Below are 21,596 nucleotides of genomic sequence, written 5' to 3'. Positions count from 1 at the left end.
AAGCATGCGTGAGGGATGGGCAGAGAGAGAGGAGACAGAATCCGAAGTAGGCTCTAGGCTTTGAGCTGTCAGCACAGAGCCTGACATGGGGCCAGAACTCACAAGGCATGAGATCATGACCTGAGTTGAAGTCAGATGCTTAACTGACTGAGCTACCCAGGTACCCCTCAAAATTTTTGAAATGACACAATGATGAAAATGGAAAACATTAGTGATCCAAGGTTATAAGGAGGAAATGGGAATGGGAGCAAAATGAGGTTTGTGATAAAACTGTTCAGTGTCTTGACTGTATCACTATTCAAAATACTGGTTATTATACTATAGTTCTTCAAGACATTAACATTTGAAGAACATGAGTAAAGGGTACATGGGATCTCTCTCTATTATTTCTTGCACCTGTATATGAATCTATGATTATCTCAAAAGGCTTAATTTAAAAAAAAAAGTACAGTTGACACTTGAACATGGATTTGAACTATGTGGGTCTGCTTATATGCAAAATTTTTAAATAAATATAGTACAGTACTATAAATGTATTTTGTCTTTATGATCTTAATAACATTTTCTTTTTATTGTAAGAGTACAGTATATAATACATATAACATACAATATATGTGTTAATTGACTACGTTATCAGTAAGGCTGGTCAGCAGTAAGCTATTAGTAAAGTTGTTGGGGAGTCAGAAGTTATATACACAGATTTTCAACTGCGTTTGTCAGGGATAGCTATCAGCATCCCTAACCCCTATGTTGTTCAAGGGCCAGCTGTACATGTAAATAACTGTCAAGTGGAGTTATACTTAATAGGGATTTTGTAGGGTAAAAAGAGTACTTTTGATTGTTGTGATAAGGAAGAACTTCATTGAAGATAGTATTGAACCTCGACTACATAGAATGAGATGGGAGAAAACACAGGGCATGTAGGCTGAGCGGAAACATGAGCAAGCACAGTGTGTGTTCTCATATAGCTTTTAAGCCTTTGTTTTATTCACTTGAACATGTCCCAAAAGTATATGATAAATGTATAAGTATTTTTAAATTATAAAATGTTGATTTCTTTTACTTTAGAACATGATGCTTATTAGAAAGCAAAGAAATCTTTTTTCTTTGGCCTAATTCAATGTCAGTCCTACACTAAATGTTTGGTAAATGTTTGTTGATGATAATTGCAGAATTAGCAGAAAGATTTATATAATAGCAACATATTTTGCACAAATTACAATAAGCACTTAATAAATGTTAAGTAACACTGTCAGTAAAACCCATATAAGAAACATGATAGCCAGCCAGAGTAACTTGAGATCTGTCAGAAAAGAACATCTAATCCTGCTCTAATGTTATTCATGAGGAAATAGGACTAAGAAGTTATGACTGCTTGAACATAGATAGCTGTTTCCTATCCAAGCTGGATGATAGAAACTGTGCCTACCTTATCCTCTATTATTTGAGAATCCAGGTCTTCTGAATTCCCCACCAAGCTCTGTCAACTCTTTATTGCCCTCTAAACTATAGTTAGGTAAAATATTGACAAAATGGAAGCGTACAAAGGAAAGGAGGATGTCAATTTAAAAAATCTTATTACCTCTTTTTCAACTCTCTACATACTCCTGCATACCTTGCTTGAGTAACAAAGCTTGTCTTTCTTATTCTTTACTTGAGAACATGATCTTTTTTGTATAGAAACAGACCTGATTTCTTTTCATTGCATTTTTAGTTCAATAGAACATTGATTATAAGTCTCTATAGCTTCTAACAAGCTTGGAGTAAAGGTGAGTGGGTAATCTCTGAAATTTAATATTAAGCAATACAACCAACATTTAAAGTCATTGTTTTAGGGCACCTGGGTGGCTCAGGCAGTTAAGCATCTGACTTCAGCTCAGGTCATGATCTCATGGTCTATGAGTTCGAGCCCTGTGTGGGGCTCTGTACTGAGAGCTCAGAGCCTGGAGCCTGCTTCGGATTCTGTGTTACTCCCTCCCTCTATTCCTCCCCGGCTCATGTGTCTCTTTCTCTCTCAAAAATAAACATTAAAATATATATTTAAAAATAATAATAAAAAAGTCATTGTTTTAAGGCTATCATTCCAATAATTTATATTAACCAGAATTCCTGTGTATCTCAAGTGTCTCAACATATCAGAGACTTAACGAGAAATGCGCTTTTGCTGTAAATGTCTTCATATTGTAGCAAATTAATGGGTTAGTGTAAAAACTTAGTTGTGAGGAGAAATACAGCAACACAATGAAGGAGTATCAGAGATGGTTTGTGAACATACATCAACTAAAAAGTATTACTTTTCACTTCTCGTAGTAGCTTCTTGCATATTAATATTTAAGCTAACTGCAAATGATGTTTTCTGATTTATTTTTACGCAGTCTTCCCATGATTAGGTGATGTCGGTGACTCCCCTGTTATAATTTACTATTTTAATTAAAATTCTTATTTGCACACAGCCTCTCTACTTTTATATTTAATATCAGGTTTCTTTCAGACTTTAACCCTTTAATAGTTTGTATGAATTTGTATGACTTGACATAACAACTTTGTAATCAAGTTAAAGTTATCAGTTCTATCACAGGCCTAGAAAATTAAAACATACCATTGGTGTTTTCTAGTGGGTAAACTAAGGTACAAAGAGCTAAAGACATTTTTCTGAGTCTTTGAAGTGGGGGTACAAGTTCTCTTTAGCTTCTAATTGATGGGGTTCGACCTTAGTACTTTCTTTGGGAAGTCAGTAAATCAGACATCGGAAGATAAATTGCAGCAGGTCTAGTTGTAGGAGTCTATTTTCAGGCTTAATATTTGTGGTTCAAAATGGTCATATTTAGTCCCTCCTCAGCTACAAGTAGAGCTGTTCTGACTGTATTAATGACAATTTCTAATATTTATGACTTACATTTTTTCTTAGATTACAGCGTCAGAGCCACGCTAAAGATAATGAAATCAAGAATCTTAAGGAGCAACTTTCCATGAAAAGGTACAAACTTGGCTGTTGATTTGGTTTAGTATATGTGCATCTCTGAAACTCTTAGGTATTCCACTCAGCATGCTCTGGCCAGGGTAGCCATATAATTTATTATCCAAACTGGGGCACTTTAGAGCATAAAATTGAGCATTAGCATTATTAATAATTACACTGGGACAACAGTTATAAATTGGAAGTGCCCTAGGCAAATTGGGACATATATTTGCCTTAGTTCTGGCCCTAGAAAACTGCTGAGGGAGATTAGATGAGCAAAGTTGTAGTGCTGCAATAAGCTTGCCAGGGACTAGAGCCTATGTGTTCTTATCGCTTAATAGTGCTAGGTGTGACTGATTTATGAAACTGGCTGAGTTTTATTCTCATTGACATATTTTTGCCTATAGGTAACTTTTTGGGAACTTAGATTCAGTAAACATAGCATAAAATTCACTGTGTTAAGTTATACAATTCATTGACTTTTAGGATGTTCACAGAGGTATACAACCATCACCTTTGTATGATTTCAGAACATTCTTACCCCCTAAAGAAATTCTGGATACATTAGAAATCACTCCTCCTCCCCTCCCCTAGCTTCTGGCAGTCATTAATCTATCATTTGTTGCTCTGGATTTGCCTTATTCTGGACATTTCATATAAATATAATTGTATAATAAATACCCTCTTATGATTAACTTCTTTAACTTAATGTTCTCCAGGTTCATCCATATTGTAGCATGTTATCAGTACTCATTCCTTTTTATGGGTAAATAATATTCTATTGTAGGGATATACTAAAATTTGTTGACCTTTTCATCAGCAGATGAACATTTGTTTCCATTTTTTCACTATTATGAATAATACTGTTATGAACATCTGTAAGTGAATTTTTGTATGAACATAAGGTTTTCAGTTCCCTTGGGTGTATACCTAAGAGTGGAATTGCCGAGACATGTAGTAAACTCTGGTTAAATTTTTGAGGAACTACCAAACTATTTTCCAAGTAACTGCACATTTTACAATCCCACCAGCAATGCATGTGGATTCTGCTTTCTCCACATCCTCACAGATACTTGTTAGATTATCTGTCTTCATTTTACTCATTGTAGTGGATGTGAAGTAGTTGATCATTGTGGTTTTTTATTTGCATTTTCTTTTTTTTTTTTTTTTTTAATTTTTTTTTTCAACGTTTATTTATTTTTTTTGGGACAGAGAGAGACAGAGCATGAACGGGGGAGGGGCAGAGAGAGAGGGAGACACAGAATCGGAAACAGGCTCCAGGCTCTGAGCCATCAGCCCAGAGCCCGACGCGGGGCTCGAACTCACGGACCGCGAGATCGTGACCTGGCTGAAGTCGGACGCTTAACCGACTGCGCCACCCAGGCGCCCCTATTTGCATTTTCTTAATGATTAAATATGTTGAATATTTCTCATGTGCCTGTTGGCTATTTGTGTATCTACTTGGAGAAATGTCTGTTCAAATCCTTAGGCCATTTTTTAATTTTATTTATTATTTTTTTTAATATATGAAATTTATTGTCAAATTGGTTTCCATACAACACCCAGTGCTCTTCCCAAAAGATGCCCTCTTCAATGCCCATCACCACCCCTCCCCACCCTCCCACCCCCCATCAACCCTCAGTTTGTTCTCAGTTTTTAACAGTCTCTTATGCTTTGGCTCTCTCCCACTCTAACCTCTTTTTTTTTTTTCCCTTCCCCTCCCCCATGGGTTTCTGTTAAGTTTCTCAGGATCCACAGAAGAGTGAAAACATATGGTATCTGTCTTTCTCTGTATGGCTTATTTCACTTAGCATCACACTCTCCAGTCCCATCCATGTTGCTACAAAGGGCCATATTTCATTCTTTCTCATTGCCACATAGTACTCCATTGTGTATATAAACCATAATTTCTTCATCCATTTATCAGTTGATGGACATTTAGGCTTTTTCCACAATTTGGCTATTGTTGAAAGTGCTGCTATAAACATTGGGGTACAAGTGCCCCTATGCATTAAATTGGGTTGTCTTTTGTTGAGTTTTCAGAGTTCTACACATGTTCTGGATATAGGTCCTTAATCAGATACATGATTTGCAAATATTTTCTCCCATTCTGTGAGTTGTCTTTTTACTTTCTTGATAATGTGCTTTAAAACACAAAAGTTTTTAATTTTGTTGGAGTCTAATTTATTTTCTAATTTATTTTTTCTCCTGTTCTTGTAGGCAATTTTGTACAATATTCAATGGCATAATAATTCCTTTTGGTTGAATTAATATATGTCCTTGAATATTTTTTTTCCCTGAAAACACTGTATTGTTAGTGGTATTAACAATACAGTATATTGTTTTATCAAGCTTCTCATTAATGTTTGTTAAGTATGCAAGTATCCAAGTGTTTCTAATAATGAAACAATGAGGATAGCCTTTGGAAACATCCCTATTGCAAGATTATATTTCCATTTGTTTCCTTTAAAGTCATAATTTAGTTTGTGTGCTCTAGAGTTTGGGGCTCAGGTGGGGCGCCTGGGTGGCTCAGTCTGTTGAGCGACCGACTTCGGCTCAGGTCATATCTCATGGTTTGTGAGTTTGAGCCCCGTGTCGATATCTGTGCTGACAGCTCAGAGCCTAGAGCCTGCTTCTGATTCTGTGTCTCCCTCTCTCTGTGCCCCTCCCCCACTCATGCTCTGTCTCTCTCTGTCTCAGAAAGAAATAAACATTAAACAAAAATTTTAGAATTTGGGGCTCAGGTGTAGGAATCTGAAATGGGATGGGAAAAAGTCAAACCTTATAGGTAGTCTTTCTCCATAATGTCCTTCATAAGTAATGTCCTCATCATCTCCCTCTCTCCCTCTCAAGCTGTAGGATTTGTTTTCATTCTAAGGTGTTGAATGTGAGCACTGAGGCAACCAGTGCAATATTTTAATGCATTGATGGCAGGGATAATAAAAACCTTTTGTAGTTGCTATTTGGGGATACAGAAAGGTTATAGAAACTTTATGTGAAATTTATAAGTAATAATAAAGCTTACATTTATTTAGTACTTAATGTGTAGTAAACACAAAATATTTTTATGTATGTTATCTGAATGAATTTTCACAACAGGTCTTTGAGGTAATTACTACAGTATTCTCCATTTTCACATGCAAAGAAACTGAGGTATAGAGAAGTTAAGTAACTTGCCCAAGGTTTCACATTTATTAAGTTTCAGAAATCAGATTCATCATCGGACAACTTTATTTCAGAGCCAAGTTTTATTTTTTTTATCATTAAAAAAAAGTTTTTGATGTTTATTTATTTTTGAGAGAGAGAGAGAGAGTGTGTGTGAGTAGAGGAATAGCAGAGAGAGAGAGAGGGAGACACAGAATCCGAAACAGGCTCCAGGCTTTGAACTGTCAGCACATAGCATGAACGGGGCTCAAACCCACTAACCGCAAGATCATTACCGGAGCCAAAGTCGGATGCTTAACCAACTGAGCCACTCAGGTGCCTCTCAGAGCCAAGTTTTAAATCATAGCCCCTATATTGACAACTTTAAAACTTCTGCACTCTTAATAGTAAAGGATAACAGTAAGGGTTAAGTAAATGTCTTCTCTTGCTTTAAAAAAAATTTTTTTTTAACGTTTACTTATTATTGAGAGACACAGAGCATGTGCAGGGGAGGGGCAGAGAGAGAGGAAGACACATAATCCAAGGCAGGCTCCAGGCTCTGAGTGGTCAGCACAGAGCCCGACGCAGGGCTTGAACTCACGACCCTTGAGATCATGACCTGAGCCGAAGGGCTCGAACTCACGAACCTTGAGATCATGACCTGAGCCGAAGTCAGACGCTTAACCACTGAGCCACCGACGCGCCCCTCTTCTCTTACTTTTATATGCTGTAAACTTACAAGAAATTATTTCTTACTCATTGAATAGTTTTGTATCTTTCTCCCTCCTGAATAAGGTAGAAAAGTCTATCCTTGCTGCAGTGTTGTTAATTCTTTAATGGTCATATATTTCAGATCTCAGTGGGAAATGGAGAAGCATAATCTGGAAAGCACAATTAAAACATACTTAAACAAACTGAATGCAGAAACTAGCAGAGCTTTAACAGCTGAGGTAATACATAAATACATAAATACATAAATAAGGAGAGAGAGAGAGATGGGGTTGGGGAGGGAAGTTTTCCTTGTATACTAGTATACTAAAGAATTGAAAAAAAAACCTTATTTCTGAATAAACAAATAAGTCATCTTAGGACCAGCCAGAAAACATAACTCCAACTTCTGTGCTCTTTGACTCATTGCAATTTTGTACATGATTACTTCATTGTTGATGATCTTATGTTGTTTTCCTCCCCAGATGACTTCAGGAGATTGGTCTGCTTCAGTATATATAGGAAATACACACATTTTGGGAAAATTCTCATGAAGCCAGGTCACTAAGCCAAGTTTATAAGAATAACATTTTACTGCTGCTGGAGATAATATCTCCTTTCTTTGTTAGTTCCTATGTAGATCTTCCCAAAACACATATACATCATACACTCCCAATTTCAAAAACCAACTTACCTTGTAGACCCCCAGAATGTCACTCACAGTTTGTTCTAAGTTAACTTAGAACACCACAACTAGGGTCTCTTCTAAAAGACATGTGATTGATTATCTGTATGGATGTAATTTTTATTTATAGGTATTCAAACTTGATATAAAATGTTTTATATCAAACGCTCTAAAAATTTTAGAGAGTTCACTAACATTAAAAGGATTATATATCTTCCTACCTCTGTCATGGGTGAGCTCTATTCTTTAGCAGAATAATTGGGAATCTGGAGGTCAACAATCAAGGAATGATACCTGAACCAAAAATAATCTGGAGAGTAAAATGCTAGCTATAACTGAAAAACCAAACCCTCAGATTACTTTAAGAGCTCAAGTTTGTATATTTTGTTTCTCACTACTTTTACTCAGAAAGTTTCTTTCTGCTTGCATGATTAATTTTATAAACCCTTAATGCTGTCCAAGAATATAATCTACTTTCAGTGAATATTGAGTGATTACTGAGAAAAAACAGAGGCCAAGTAACCATGCAACAATAATGGTGCAGAAGGAATTCCTACTATGGGGGAGACATTGGACCCATTGACCTCCCAAAGTCCATTTGGACTGCATGCTCCTCCTGTGTGGTCTTATTATTTTCTGATCCCTTCCTCAATTAACAAAACAAAACAAACAGCAGGATTCTTTTGAGTTTTCTTAAACTTTGCTGCATAGTAGAGTTACCTGAGAACTTTAAAAAATCCTAGCACTCAGGCTCTACCTGGTATCAATTAAATTAGAATTTCTGGAACCAAGGCACCATTTTTTTTTTTTAAAGTTTCTCAGATGATACCAGGGTATGTTCAAGCTTGAAAAACTAATGTTCTGGAATGGTTACCAACTCAGTAACCATTGACTAAAAAAGTTAGAGTTGCAGAATTAGAGTTTTTCTAATGTATTAGGGATGGTCAAGAGGCTCAGGTGCTGGAAGAGATTGAGAAATAGCTTCACCTTTACTAGAAATGATTTAGAAAACAACGTGTTCATTTACAAGGACACCTTCAACTTCTTTGTCTTCCTCTCAAAAATCTGTAGGTGTACTTCTTACAGTGTCGTAGAGATTTTGGTCTGCTCCACCTAGAGCAGACTGAAAAGGAATGCCTCAGTCAGCTTGCCAGGGTGACTCACATGGCGGCAAGGTAACATTTTACTCTTCCTTAATGCTTCTTTATCTCAGAGATACTAACAAGAGGCTTTGAGGTCAAACATAATCTGTGTTTTACATGTAAGACACCAGAGTCTTTGGAGTAAACAAACCCTTATTTTTTTTAAACCTCAAAATTCATTTAATCACTTTGATACTTTTGCTTGGTTGCTTTTCCCGAAGCACTGAGAAATCTGAGCACAGTAATAGCTGCAGACAAATTTTTCCCTTCCCGTTAAGTGAAGTAGATGAAAAATCTCAGAAACATGCATCCAGACTAGATATTTACAAAACGGGGTGGATTCTAAGTGGAAAACCTTTTTTCTAATAGATTTCTCTTCTAATGCTTGATTTTAAATACTTTCGGAATACATTGAGGGAAAGATCAGTATTAACACCTGAAATCCTAAGTTAAAGCCAATTTCTTGCTCTGTGATAATAAGTGATTTTTAAATTTGGGGCAGGTTGCATGAGACTGTCCTTAAATTTATAATTTTATGGAGTATACCTTCATGCTTAAAGAATTAACTAAATTAGAATTTCTGGGACCAAGGCATCATTATTTTTTTAATGATGATCATTTTAATGATCATCATTATTCTTCAATTCTAAAGAATCAGACTTTCTGATGTTTAGCAAGATTCCCAGGATATACTGATGTGCATTCAGGTCCGGGAAGCACTGTTGTAAGTGATCAGTCTATCTTTGCTTGCTAGAGGGAGAAGGGGCACTCTGTAAACTAAAATATTATCAAGACTCTTTGTATAAGATGATCTCAGTGATAACTTATTCTGCTCTTTTAAAACTGGTGTGCTGGGTGACACTGGGGTGGGGATATTTTAATAGAGCCTTTTGAAAGGCCTCATGAAATCTCTTCTAGAGATGGCAGACCTTCCACACCTCAAAGGTGTTCCTACTTAAGTCATCTGGTGGGCATGTTTGGCAGAGCTGCTGTGTTTGTGTAGTTTATGCACTGCATCGAGGCAACAGTCTAATTCATCCTCGCAGAAGAGGTAGTTCTTTCTGATTTGCCCTCCCGTAAGGGTATCTTTTAGGAATTTGCACAAGAGCTGATAGGCCACCTATGGCCCTGGGATGTCAGGGCTACTGTGAAGATAGTCTAAAACCTGCTTCCAAGAGGAATCAGCATCTGTAAGGATGCTCCTGCTTTTGATGGCTAGGGCATTTCCCTGTTCGGCCTTCTCTGCTTCCTTACTTCAACAGAGGGATTCCTGTGTAAAGATTTCATATGTCCTAAAAAATATTGCCATGATAGAAAACCACTTGGTGTTGTGGAAGCAGAAGTTGTATTTGCTCTTGAAAAAGAAAATATATTCCCCGTCTTTGTTTTATTTTTAATAACAAAACCCTTCCATACAACTTTGTGCCCATTTGAGGTAATTGTTGGTGTCGGAGGTAATTTTGTTGCTGTTTTATATTATTTACATACATGCTAAAGAATATAATGGAAATTTTTAGAGACCTATGTGGTATATAAAAAGAAAGAACTTTCTCTTGTGTCTCCTTTCCTACATCAGTAACCTGGAATCACTTCAATTAAAGGCTGCAGTAGAGAGTTGGAATGCCATTGTAACAGATGTTAGAAATAAGATTGCATTCCTCAGGGTAAGTGCTGAAGTATCTTTAGAGTAAATTGAATGTTGTAGGAGGTATATACATAAAGAAAACATGTAACATTAACAACAATTACTGGAGAAATTTAAGGAAGAACATGGTTTTTTTTTTCAGTTATTACAATTTGTGCCTTTTTAAGGTTTGAGATCGATATTTCCATGTAGTTGGTTGTAGACAGAATTGTAGGCTAATACATGTGGGTTTTTCAGGTCTTTCAAGTCCTTCATACAATAAAGGAACTCAAAAATTGTGCTTCACACCTAATTTTCCTAGAATTCCAAAGCTGATTCTGCTGTAATCAAAAATAATTGTCATAACTTGATCTGAGTAATTCTGTGTTTATATAATTAAAAGGACAATCAAGCAGACCTGTCTCGGTTTTCAGTCTTAGATTTTATGTTCTTATTCCATAATGTGAAATATTTATTCATTATTTAATAGAATTAGGACTATGCTTAATGTAATCTAAAGAGATAACCTACTGAATATTTAATAATTCCTTCATTTGGCCTTAGGATATTTTTGTATTTATATCTTCAGGTAAATATATAATGTTCAGTGTTTTGTGATTTCACAACACTGCTAGCAAAACAATGACATTTAATTGTGACAACTGCCTCAGAGCATTACCTATTTGTCCAGCTTTTCCGGTGGCTGTCTTGACTTTTTCTTTCCAAGACTCTTGTTATGAGGTCTTCAGTGATGCTTAGCATTTACTAAATGCTAAATGTATTTGGTAGCTAAAGAATTCCCAATGCTCTCAGGGTTTACTCACTGGCCTCACAAGAGCAGCTACATCTTTGTCTTCTTTCATGCACAGGTCTTCTGTGTGAAGTTTCTAATGTTTTATTTCTTTTCCAGTCTCTGTGGGTTGTTTACAAATAATACTGTGAAGTAACAATGCCAAAAACTTTTGAGAGTATATAGTTAAGCTTCAGAGATTGGAGTCTTAGTTTTGGCAAAATCCATGTGATAAAACAAAGGTATATATGATACTAGAGAAAACTAGAGGTATAACTCTGAGATAAACAAGATGTGGATATTTAATGAGTATTCCATAAAATTTCCCCTCCAATTTTTAAAGTGAACATTTGCAAGTAGCTCAACTCTTCGTTACAAATACTGTTTTCCCATATTTATCAGCCCGATATTACTTACAGCTTCTTAAATCTTTAGACACTATTCACTTTATATCAGTGATTCCCATTTTGGGGCTGAAAATTATGGAAATACTGAAGAATTATCATAGGATCTGTGAATTATGTGTCTTTGTATCTTGCCAGTACATTTGGGGATAGTGTGTTATAGAATTACTTTATGTCAAAAATCGTTTTTATGTTATTTCTGACATAATTGGTTGAGAATCACTGTTGTGTGTTTTATTATTCAAAACTGCATCGAGTATTCCCATATGCTATTTCTTTGAGGTTTATTTTGCTCTAAAATATTGTTTCTCTTGTTCTACTAGACACAGTACAATGAACAAATTAACAAGGTGAAGCAAGGGTTTGCCTTGAGCACCCTACCTCCAATCCAGCTTCCTCCACCACCACCTAATCCTGACATACTGGTAAGAAATAGGACATTTTGAAAAATTGCCATCTTCATCTTGATGAAGTGCTAAGGGCTATATGTTTAATGTGTGTTCAAAATAGAATAGGCACATACTGTGCATATTGTTTGTAATTATGTCTATTCCTGCTATATTATTTCCAGATGATATAACTAGTTGACTGGCTTAGCCATGCCAATACATAGGTGTATCACTGGATTTTAGTGATGTATTTGGTAGCTAAAGAGGTAATATATTCTCATGCATGCTGTCAATCTCACCTGTAAGGTAAGAGAAAACTGATGGATGGGCAGAATTCCCAATGCTCTCAGGTTACCCCTAGATGACTAAACCATCTCAGTATACTACCCTAGCAGTTTAGACTTCACCCCTCCACTTCTACTTTGAACATTCTGTTCCTTAACTTTTATCCCTATTCTACCTTTAGTAGCTTCCATTTATGCCCCTTTCCTGCTTATTGCTGGGAATCAGTGAGTCTCAATCAGCTATCTCTCTGTTGGACTATTTATATTATCCTTCTGGGAAACATAGTACCTTAGCCCAATAAATTCACACAGCTTTTCAAAAGACCTTTCAGGAAAGAACCATTAGGTGATCATTTTTATTATCAAAACACATCTGGGAATAGGGAAAGGAGAAAGGTGTGAGATATTTAGTGGCCAATCACTTTCAACCCCAGCACTTCTGCTTGTAGTAGAACTTTGAAAATGTTATTTCTGTAATTAGTTGAGTGTATCAGAGAACTTGAAAATTATGTGAATTGTGTGGAGTTACACTGTGTTTCAAAAGCAGGATCCAAAGCTAAAAGCATTATATGGTGTACACCATGGTCTTTAGAATGCAGTATTGCCTTTTATATTTTTAGTTCAGTTTTTATAGGAGCACTACATTATGAACATTATTATTCTAGGGTTGGAACTTCATCATACTCAATTACCTCGATAAGAAATATTATATGCAAATGATGGAGAAATCCAAAGAGTCCTTGTAGTTCTACAGGAAGTAACACATATGCTTGTATGATTTCTAGAAACTCTGCTTTCTGCCCGTTTTCAAACTACCACCTATAGGTTATAGTTAAACTCTCCGATAACTCTAAATATAAAATGGCTCCAGAGACTCCGAAGCCGCATACAGAGTTGTTCTTTGAAGTTTCTTGAAACCAGATCAGCACAAGCTGTCTGATACCAGTGATAACTCCATAGCTGACATATGTAGTTAAACTTTGACCTCTAGATCCTCATCACTTTGAAGGCTTTCTTATGTCTGATGGGGCTTAACCCAGGTTTAGTCAAGGGCAAAACCCCACTGGCAGTTAAGCTCTGTGCGTCCTTCTGCTAACATCTGAGAGGTACATGTGTATCTTTTGTGCTTCCTAACTAGCATCACCGCTGTGTTTGATCAAAACTAACAGTTGTGTTCAAGTGCAAGCATCAGCGACCACTAAACACTAGTGGAACAGTTTGAGAGTGCAAATGCTAGAAATGTAACGATGCTATTTGCCGTAAGTTAAGATTATTCAATGGAAACATACTAGAGATCTGGGTTTAAGTCCTAACTCTCTGAATAACTATGTTATTCTTGGAAAAATCAGCTATGCTGGACTTTGTTTTTTCCATGTATAACACCAGGAAATTATACTAGATGACCTGGTTACTGAAATACATCTATGGGTATGTATGTAAGTGATGAATCACTAGATTATATTCCTTAAACTAATATCACACTATATGTTAACTAGAATTTAAATAAAAACTTGAAATATACATACATACATACATATGTACATACATACATACATACAGAAAAAGAGTTCATCTATCTCTGAGATCCTAGTATTATAAAGAATAGTCAACAGGCTTTAAATGTATAGTAGTCTAACCTGAGAAATCTGAAATAAGGGGTACTCTTCCCAGTTTAACCCAGTATTTTTTATATGTTTTTATTATATCTTGGGTTTTGTACCCTGGCTATCTAATTCTCCCAAGTAGTATTAGGTAGTGGCTGTCTGCAAAGAGAGCAGGAATACTGACTCATACCCACCATCCATTCATTCTTTAAAAACTTTACATTATGAAAATTGAAACACAAAAATAGTATACTATAACAAACCTCTGTGAACTAAGAGAGCCAACATTTTGTTAATCTTGTTTCATGTCATCTTCTTCTTCCTACTGGGATATTTTAAAGTACATATCATATAATCTCATCCATGTATAGTTCATCCTAAAATATGAGGATATTATTATTATTGGATATAATGATAACACCATTTTTTTTACCTAAGAAAATTAAAAAATTTAATATCTAATATCCATTAGATATTATTATTAGATATAATGGTATCACCATTTTTTTACCTAAAATTAAAAATTTTAATATCTAAAATCCAGTTAAAATTTATATTTCCCAGTTGCCTTAAAAATGCCTTTTTCTTACCTAGTTTGCAATATTTCCAATTTGATTATAATTACTCTTTTAATAACTTATTTTTAAAAACAATTCAAATAAAGTTTAAACTTCGCATGTGGCTCATTGTTCTTTAAATCTCTAGCAGCTACCCGACCCCCTCTCTTTTACTCATGTCATTTATTAAAAAAGTTCAAATTCCCACATTATTGATTTAATTGACTGCATCCTTGTGATGTCATTGTACATGTTCTATTTTCTATAAACTGTTGATTAGATCTAGACAGTTGCTTAGAATCAGGTTCAGTATTTTTAGCAAGAGTACTTATAGACAATGATATACACAATGTCTTTCCTTTAGTGCTATTAAATAAGAATCCGGTGTCAACCTCATGTATTTATTTTATTGTTCCCTATTAACCTATGATCTGTGTTGATGTTCATTTTTTTTCCAATTCAAAAAATATTTGAATTTCTGTTTATGCCAGTGCTAGACTTGGCACATAGTAGAAACTTAATCTGTCCTCTTCTGTAGTCTAGTCAGTAAGGTATCCATCCCATTGCTAGATGCTAAGAAGGGCTAGCTTTCCACAGCGCCCTGGAAGGTGCAGTAACACCTATAAGCATGTCTACAAGTCATTGTAAGGGGGTTTATGCCCCAGGCCCACTGCACTTCAGCTTTCTGCTCTCATTGGAGCTAACCATAAAGTCAAAATCCATCAGGTGATACAAGTTCCCTCCAATGTGTAACCAAGGAAAGTAATATTTTCTATAGTCAGCTTTGGTTCTTTATAATTTCTGAGTATCAGTATTATTCATCAATGTGGACAGTACTCATTGAGGAGCCTCTTAGCATAGTCCTATATTATTATAGTTGGGAGGGAACTTTAAAAATCAATTAACCTAATAACCGCCTGCTTTATAGATTAGTAACTTGGCATCCCTGGTTACCCAGCCAGGTAGAAAGAGAGACTAGAACTCACTTCTCTTCTCTCTCTGCTCTTTTGTATATTCACTACCCTTCGCTTTTCCAAAAATGCGTACATTTAACTGTTATGACAACACCAATTCTAATGCTAGTGCTTTGTATCTAGATTTCAAATTGTTTTCCCCCAAACATTGCTCTATGAATTTAGATCATTGCCTATTTAATATATAAATGTATTGGGTTTTTGTTTTTTTTAACCTTTTCTATTTTAGATGCAGCAGTTCTTGGGAAGACCTCTTATGAAAGAATCTTTCTTTAGACCCATACTCACTGTTCCTCAGATGCCTACCGTTTGCCCTGGAGTCATCTCTGCACCTGGCCAACCTAGAGCCCCGCTGGTACAGATCCCTTTTTGGTGGAATAGTTTTTATCACCACAGTAGACTTCGTGAATGAATGTGTTCTGTTTATTTGATAGGTGGTGATGGTGGTGGTAGTAGTGGAGGGGAGGATAACTGAATGACCGGTGAATGAATAGTTCCATTTGAAGTGCTGTGCTAAGAGCATTCCATATATTATTTTGCTAGCTGATACTGGTTTAGCTTCTGGAGACAAAGATAAATACCTTTTTATAGTAGACAGTCCTTATAGGATTTTATAGTTTTGCTTCTATAATAGGCAACAATATAGGGTAGATTAATATTTTTAATAGGTAATTTATATTTAGCATGTTTGATGGGTAATTAGAAAGCAAAGAAGCCAATTCATAACAAAGTTATGCCACAAAGCTAAAGAAAAACTTTATTTACACAAACATACACATATATGTATAGTAGCACACAAACAGAATATAATTTGCATCACCTTGGAATATACTATAAAGTGATGAATCGTCCTCCTAGCTACAACTAGCCAGATAAGCCTTATCCAAACCTGAAGAGGCAATAGAGAAAATTTAAATGACCAGGATTATTAGTTGTAATCTTGGCAAAGGTAAATGTTTTTAATAAAAAAAAAAATCTTGTCCCAGAAGATTGATGTTAACTAAGGAAAATTCTCTAATCTTGACTTTCCATAAGCACATTCTTATCAGTTTTTTATACCTATAAATAGTCTCCCTTTGAAATATATAGTCAGATGGACTCTTATTTTTGTAGAGGCTGACTCTGCTAATAAATATGTACATAGACCTTAACATGTTAACTGAGTACCACATCTCTTTATTCCCCATGATATCACAGTGTTGTTCATGTGGTTTGCTCCCCCACCATTATATTAAAGATAGTTTTGTGTGTGTATACATGCACACACACAGACACACACACACACACACACACCCTTATTGAAAACTTTGTGAAGTACCTCAACCTAATAAGATTATTTTCTGATTCCTGGGGAAAAGGTTGATACTAAGGCAAACCCGGATGTCTGGGCAGTTTTCTCCTCTAAGTAGGCTTTGTAGGAGTTACTTCAGTAGCTGTTAGTAATTGCTAATCTTTCATGAGTAATCTTATATTTGAAAATAACCTGTAAAGCCTTAGGTAAAAGTTGTCATGTTTATAATTATCCTAGTAATCAGCTAAAAGTGTTCACTTCCTGATATTAATTAGAGTCTTAAAGTTTCTAAGAAGAAATGCCATAACATATGGCAAAACTGATGGTTTCATGGCTCAGAGGTGTCACTACAACTTGCATACCACCTTTGTCTGTAACATTCATGAGACATGGGGCAGACATTCTAGTAGTAGTCTCATCTTTATTTCTTTGAAAATTCAACTATAGCATAAACTACTTTTATAATTAGAAAAATCATAAAAAATGGAAATGCAAGCTAGTGCAGCCACTCTGGAAAATAGTATGGAGGTTCCTCAAAAAACTAAAAATAGAACTACCTTACGACCGAGCAATTGCACTACTAGGCATTTATCCACGGGATACAGGTGTGCTGTTTTGAAGGGACACATGCACCCCCATGTTTATAGCAGCACTGTCAACAATAGACAAAGTATGGAAAGAGCCCAAATGTCCATCGATGGATGAATGGATAAAGAAGATGTGTGTATACACACACACACAATGGAGTATTACTCAGCAATCAAAAAGAATGAAATCTTGCCGTTTGCAACTATGTGGATGGAACTGGAGGGTATTATGCTCAGTGAAATTAGTCAGAGAAAGAAATATCATATGACTTCACTCATATGAGGACTTTAAGAGACAAAACAGATGAACATAAGGGAATAAAAAGAATATAAAAGCAGGGAGGGACAAAGCATAAGAGACTCATAAATATGGAGAACAAACAGAGGGTTACTGCAGGGGGTGTGGGAGGGGGATGGGCTAAATGGGTAAGGGGCACTAAAGAATCTACTCCTGAAATCATTGTTGCACTATATGCTAACTAATTTGGATGTAAATTAAAAAAAATTTTTTTTAAATCATAAAAAAGCAAATAACAGAAATATACAAAGTAGAAAGTAAAATTATTTTGCAGTTAAATCCTAGGAAATAATCAGTTTACAGGTTGTTTATAACTTGAGACCTTTTCTATGCATATGTATTTTTTTAATTTAATATAAAAAAGAGCCCTACCGTAAATACTATACCACAGACTTTTAAAAAAAATGAAACATAATGGGGCACTTGGGTGGCTTAGTTGGTTAAGTGTCCAACTCTTGATTTCGGCTCGGATCATGATCTCACAATTGTGAGATCAAGCCCTGCATCAGACTCCGCACTGGGCATGGAGTCTGCTTAGGATTCTCTCTCTCTCCCTCTTCCTCTCCCCTGCTCATGCATGCATGTGCATGTTCCCCCTCTCTCTCAAAAAAAACAAAACCAAATGAAACAAAACAAAAACCTTTCATGGGCATGTCTTCTTCTCAGATATATAGATAATGTTTCTAAGGACCTGATTAAATATGCTATAATTCACTCATTCCCCTCTTAGCACACTAGTTGTTTCTTTACTATTCTAAAATACAGCAGTAAATACTCTGTATTTCTGTAATTTCTTCAATTACGGAGACTCACATGTCTCCTTTTCAAAATAAGGGTAATTAAAAACAAGAAGTATTGTGCTAGTTAAATTTTTAAAAAAATTCTAAAAAGGGAATGTACAGGTCGATATTCTTCCTCTTCATTCTACCCATTTTCTGAGGTATGGAAATACCATGTTGTCATGGAATGTTACTTCCTAATAACTGAAGCTGATGGGTTATAACTGTGTTCCTTTCAGATGACTGGTATAGCCTGGACTGTACCGGCGCCTGTGGGAGATGCTGGGCCTCCTCCCAGTGCAGGTCTGGGAAGTGACCCCCCCATGATGAATTGGGAGAGGATTATAGACAGGCTGAAAACTGCTTTTCCACAACAAACCAGGTACCTTAATTTTTATTTAGTTGTGAGTACAGATCATACTCTACGTTTTCCACCACCATAATTAGGGGAATGAAACAAACATACACACATATATATTTCCTTTCCATTGCCTTGGTAAGGAAAATAAAATTTAAAGGGATAGTGTTCAATATAAATGCTAAGCCTCTTCACTAAATATATTAGTCTTAAATTATGACAGAATAGATTTTTAAATTTAGGTTTGCTCATTTACTAAGAAGTATAACTAGTCATAAGCCTATCCAATTTTAATGCCACCAGTTACAATAATTAATAACCTCTTTCCAAAATGAATTTTGATTGTATGCGCGCGCGCTCTCTCTCTCTCTCTCTCTCTCTCTCTCTCTCTATATATATATATATATATATATAAGCCCAAACATCAGGTTTTACTTTCCTATTTCCTTAATTTTATTTAGGGCTCTTAGTTTTTGTTAGGGAACACAGTTAAATGCAAGAAATAATTATTTTGCTGTGGTTTTCACAGTTCTGACTTTAGCAGAAAGATATTTTTCTTCTCCAGAAATGAAGTTTTTTATCCTTTTGTATTTAAGGAAATAATTCTAGTTTTTAACCAGTATTTTCATTTGAAGGCTAACACTTATTTAATGAACATATTGTTATGCTTCAGGATTATGGTTTTCTAAATATAGTGAACAGACAATGAAAATTGAACTGTAATACAGTTATAAGTATATGTACATATAAAATGTATAAAATGAATAGTAATCCAAGGTAGTTTACCAGGCTGATGATCTGACACTTCATTTGGGAAAGAAAATATTTCATCCTATTCTATCCTACCAAAAATGTATACAGACTTTGAGTCAACGGAATATGGGATTTGAAAAGGAATGTATTGATTGTGTGATAAAGAAACCTACATTATTTTAATGTGTCTTCTAGCTTCTCTGTTCAGTTTTAATTTTGTAAAACTCAGAAACAAAACAAAGATTAAATATTAACACAAAAAAGAGACCTATAGTAACCCAAGTTAAAAGGAGTACTTTAGTCCTGAGTAAGAGCAGTTAGAGACATGATATAAAGAGCTTAGTACATAAGTAAGTAGATAACAACCTCAATTTTCATACAGTAAGTTTTCAAAAACAGTTAAAGTTCTTTTTTGGAAAGAATAAATATTAAATAAACTTGAGTTTTCATTTTGGTTTAAGATAAATTTAGGTAGACTTTAGATCAGAGACCTAAAGGGCCACATCTCTATTCTACATACCCATCATACGATAGGATTTTGTAACTTGTATAGAGGGTGTGCCCTCAAGGCAGTAGGAAAAATCACCACTGCTCTTTATTTGACCTCTTCCAGAAAGGAGCTTACGGATTTCTTACGGAAATTGAAGGACATTCATGGGAAATCCTTATCTGGACTGACATTTGATGAAATTGTATACAAGATTTCCCAGTTTATTGACCCCAAGAGATCACAGGTAAAAAACAAAAACAAAAACAAACCTGTATCAGGTAGTTAGCAGTCTTAATTATCTTCATGTCTGTTCCAATAACCTGTAATCACATTAAACATCTATTAAAAATTGAACTTCAACTTAAATGGTATAGTAAGTCTTTTTGAAATACTACCTGATCATTCTCGAATAAAAATGATCCTCTTGGAATTGATTCTAGGTTACTTTGACTCTAAAGGAAGACATTATTTCTAATTTTTGTAAAGACTTGTTTTAATTAAAAGGGCATATAGAGTTGTTTTTAACTTGGCTTTGAGTATATAAGTAATATTACTAACGTTTTATTTCAGGATTTTTCACAAATCTAATTGACCTTTATCCTTTTGCTAATTCTCACTGTACCCTATTTTCTATGCTATCCTACCAATTCTTCCTGTTTTTGAACACTTCTGAAAAAAAAAATAAGTATAATATTCTTATTTTTAGAGTCAAGGAAAATCTGTGCCAAATGGTAACTGTGTTTCACCCAGCCACACTCCTCCACAGTCTAATGCTGCCCAGCCCCCCAAACCAGCCTGGAGGCCCCTTAGTTCACAAGGGCCTGCCACATGGGAAGGAGACAATAATTTGGTGAGAATGAGACTGTTGATTCTAAATACATTTAAATTTGGGAGAAAGAAAGGAGCTGAATTGGGCCTTCTGTGTGTATTTTCCCTAGGATGAAGAGGAGGAAGAAGAGGAGCCTTGTGTGATTTGTCATGAGAATCTCTCTCCAGAAAACCTCTCAGTTTTGCCTTGTGCTCACAAATTCCATTCTCAGGTAACCCTTTAAACTTATCTTTTTAAATATTTTGCCATTTAATCAACTAAGCAAGATTCATACTGCCTCACTTGAAGTCATTTATATGTATCATGGCTATAGCTGTGTTACGAATTCCATGGGAAAGAACTCCAGGCTTTGGAGAACCACACAGAAACATTGATGCCTGTTTTCCCCATACCTAGCCCCACTTTGCACCGTGCTTTCTCAGATCTCTACATACCTTACACGAAAAGAGAGACAGTGATGAAATTGAAATAATACAGAGTAGTTTCAAATAGAACTGGAGGGAATGTTGATTGACACAGCAACTGTGTCACTTCATCTCAATTTGCTATAAATAACATATAGTGTCCTTTGTTCCCATTTACTGATGACCCCTTCCCTTAGAAAGCAAAAGACTCACCTTAACAGTCTTTCTGGGCCTTGTATTTGCTTTTTAGGTGCTCAAGTTTCAGTTTTGATATTAGAAAAATCTGAGACTGGCATATCTTTTGTTAATTCTTGGCATTTGTATAGATTAATTTCTGGTGTTGCTGTGCAAATGCTATTGATATACAATTTATGATCCAAGTCTAATGGTGCAAAGATGTAATTTGACCCAGGAAAAGATAATCTTACATACACTTCTCAGGGAAGTGAACAGTAAGTAGCCGGCTCATTCAAGCTGTATATGTATAACGTGACACATAGTTTGTATCTACTCTGATATGAAGAAGTAGACACAGAATGGCTA

The 21,596-nt window shown here is 35.5% G+C and overlaps 1 protein-coding gene across 1 annotated transcript in view; it reads left to right on the top strand.

Annotated features, from left to right (window-relative positions):
• The window catches only part of DZIP3 (DAZ interacting zinc finger protein 3), a 98,339-nt gene that overhangs the window by 72,990 nt on the left and 3,753 nt on the right, over positions 1-21,596 (top strand). Inside the window, exons 23-32 of the mRNA XM_030329709.1 lie at positions 2,909-2,977; positions 6,957-7,053; positions 8,568-8,671; positions 10,215-10,302; positions 11,780-11,881; positions 15,494-15,619; positions 18,459-18,601; positions 19,944-20,064; positions 20,527-20,670; positions 20,759-20,860. Of these exons, the coding sequence (XP_030185569.1) occupies positions 2,909-2,977; positions 6,957-7,053; positions 8,568-8,671; positions 10,215-10,302; positions 11,780-11,881; positions 15,494-15,619; positions 18,459-18,601; positions 19,944-20,064; positions 20,527-20,670; positions 20,759-20,860 (1,096 nt within the window). The remainder of the gene's footprint in view (positions 1-2,908; positions 2,978-6,956; positions 7,054-8,567; positions 8,672-10,214; positions 10,303-11,779; positions 11,882-15,493; positions 15,620-18,458; positions 18,602-19,943; positions 20,065-20,526; positions 20,671-20,758; positions 20,861-21,596) is intronic.

Source organism: Lynx canadensis, chromosome C2 (genome assembly GCF_007474595.2).
Source record: "Lynx canadensis isolate LIC74 chromosome C2, mLynCan4.pri.v2, whole genome shotgun sequence".
NCBI classification, from domain to species: Eukaryota; Metazoa; Chordata; class Mammalia; order Carnivora; family Felidae; genus Lynx; species Lynx canadensis.
The sequence above is the reverse complement of the archived record's forward strand: the minus strand, read 5'-3'. Positions and strand labels throughout refer to the sequence as shown.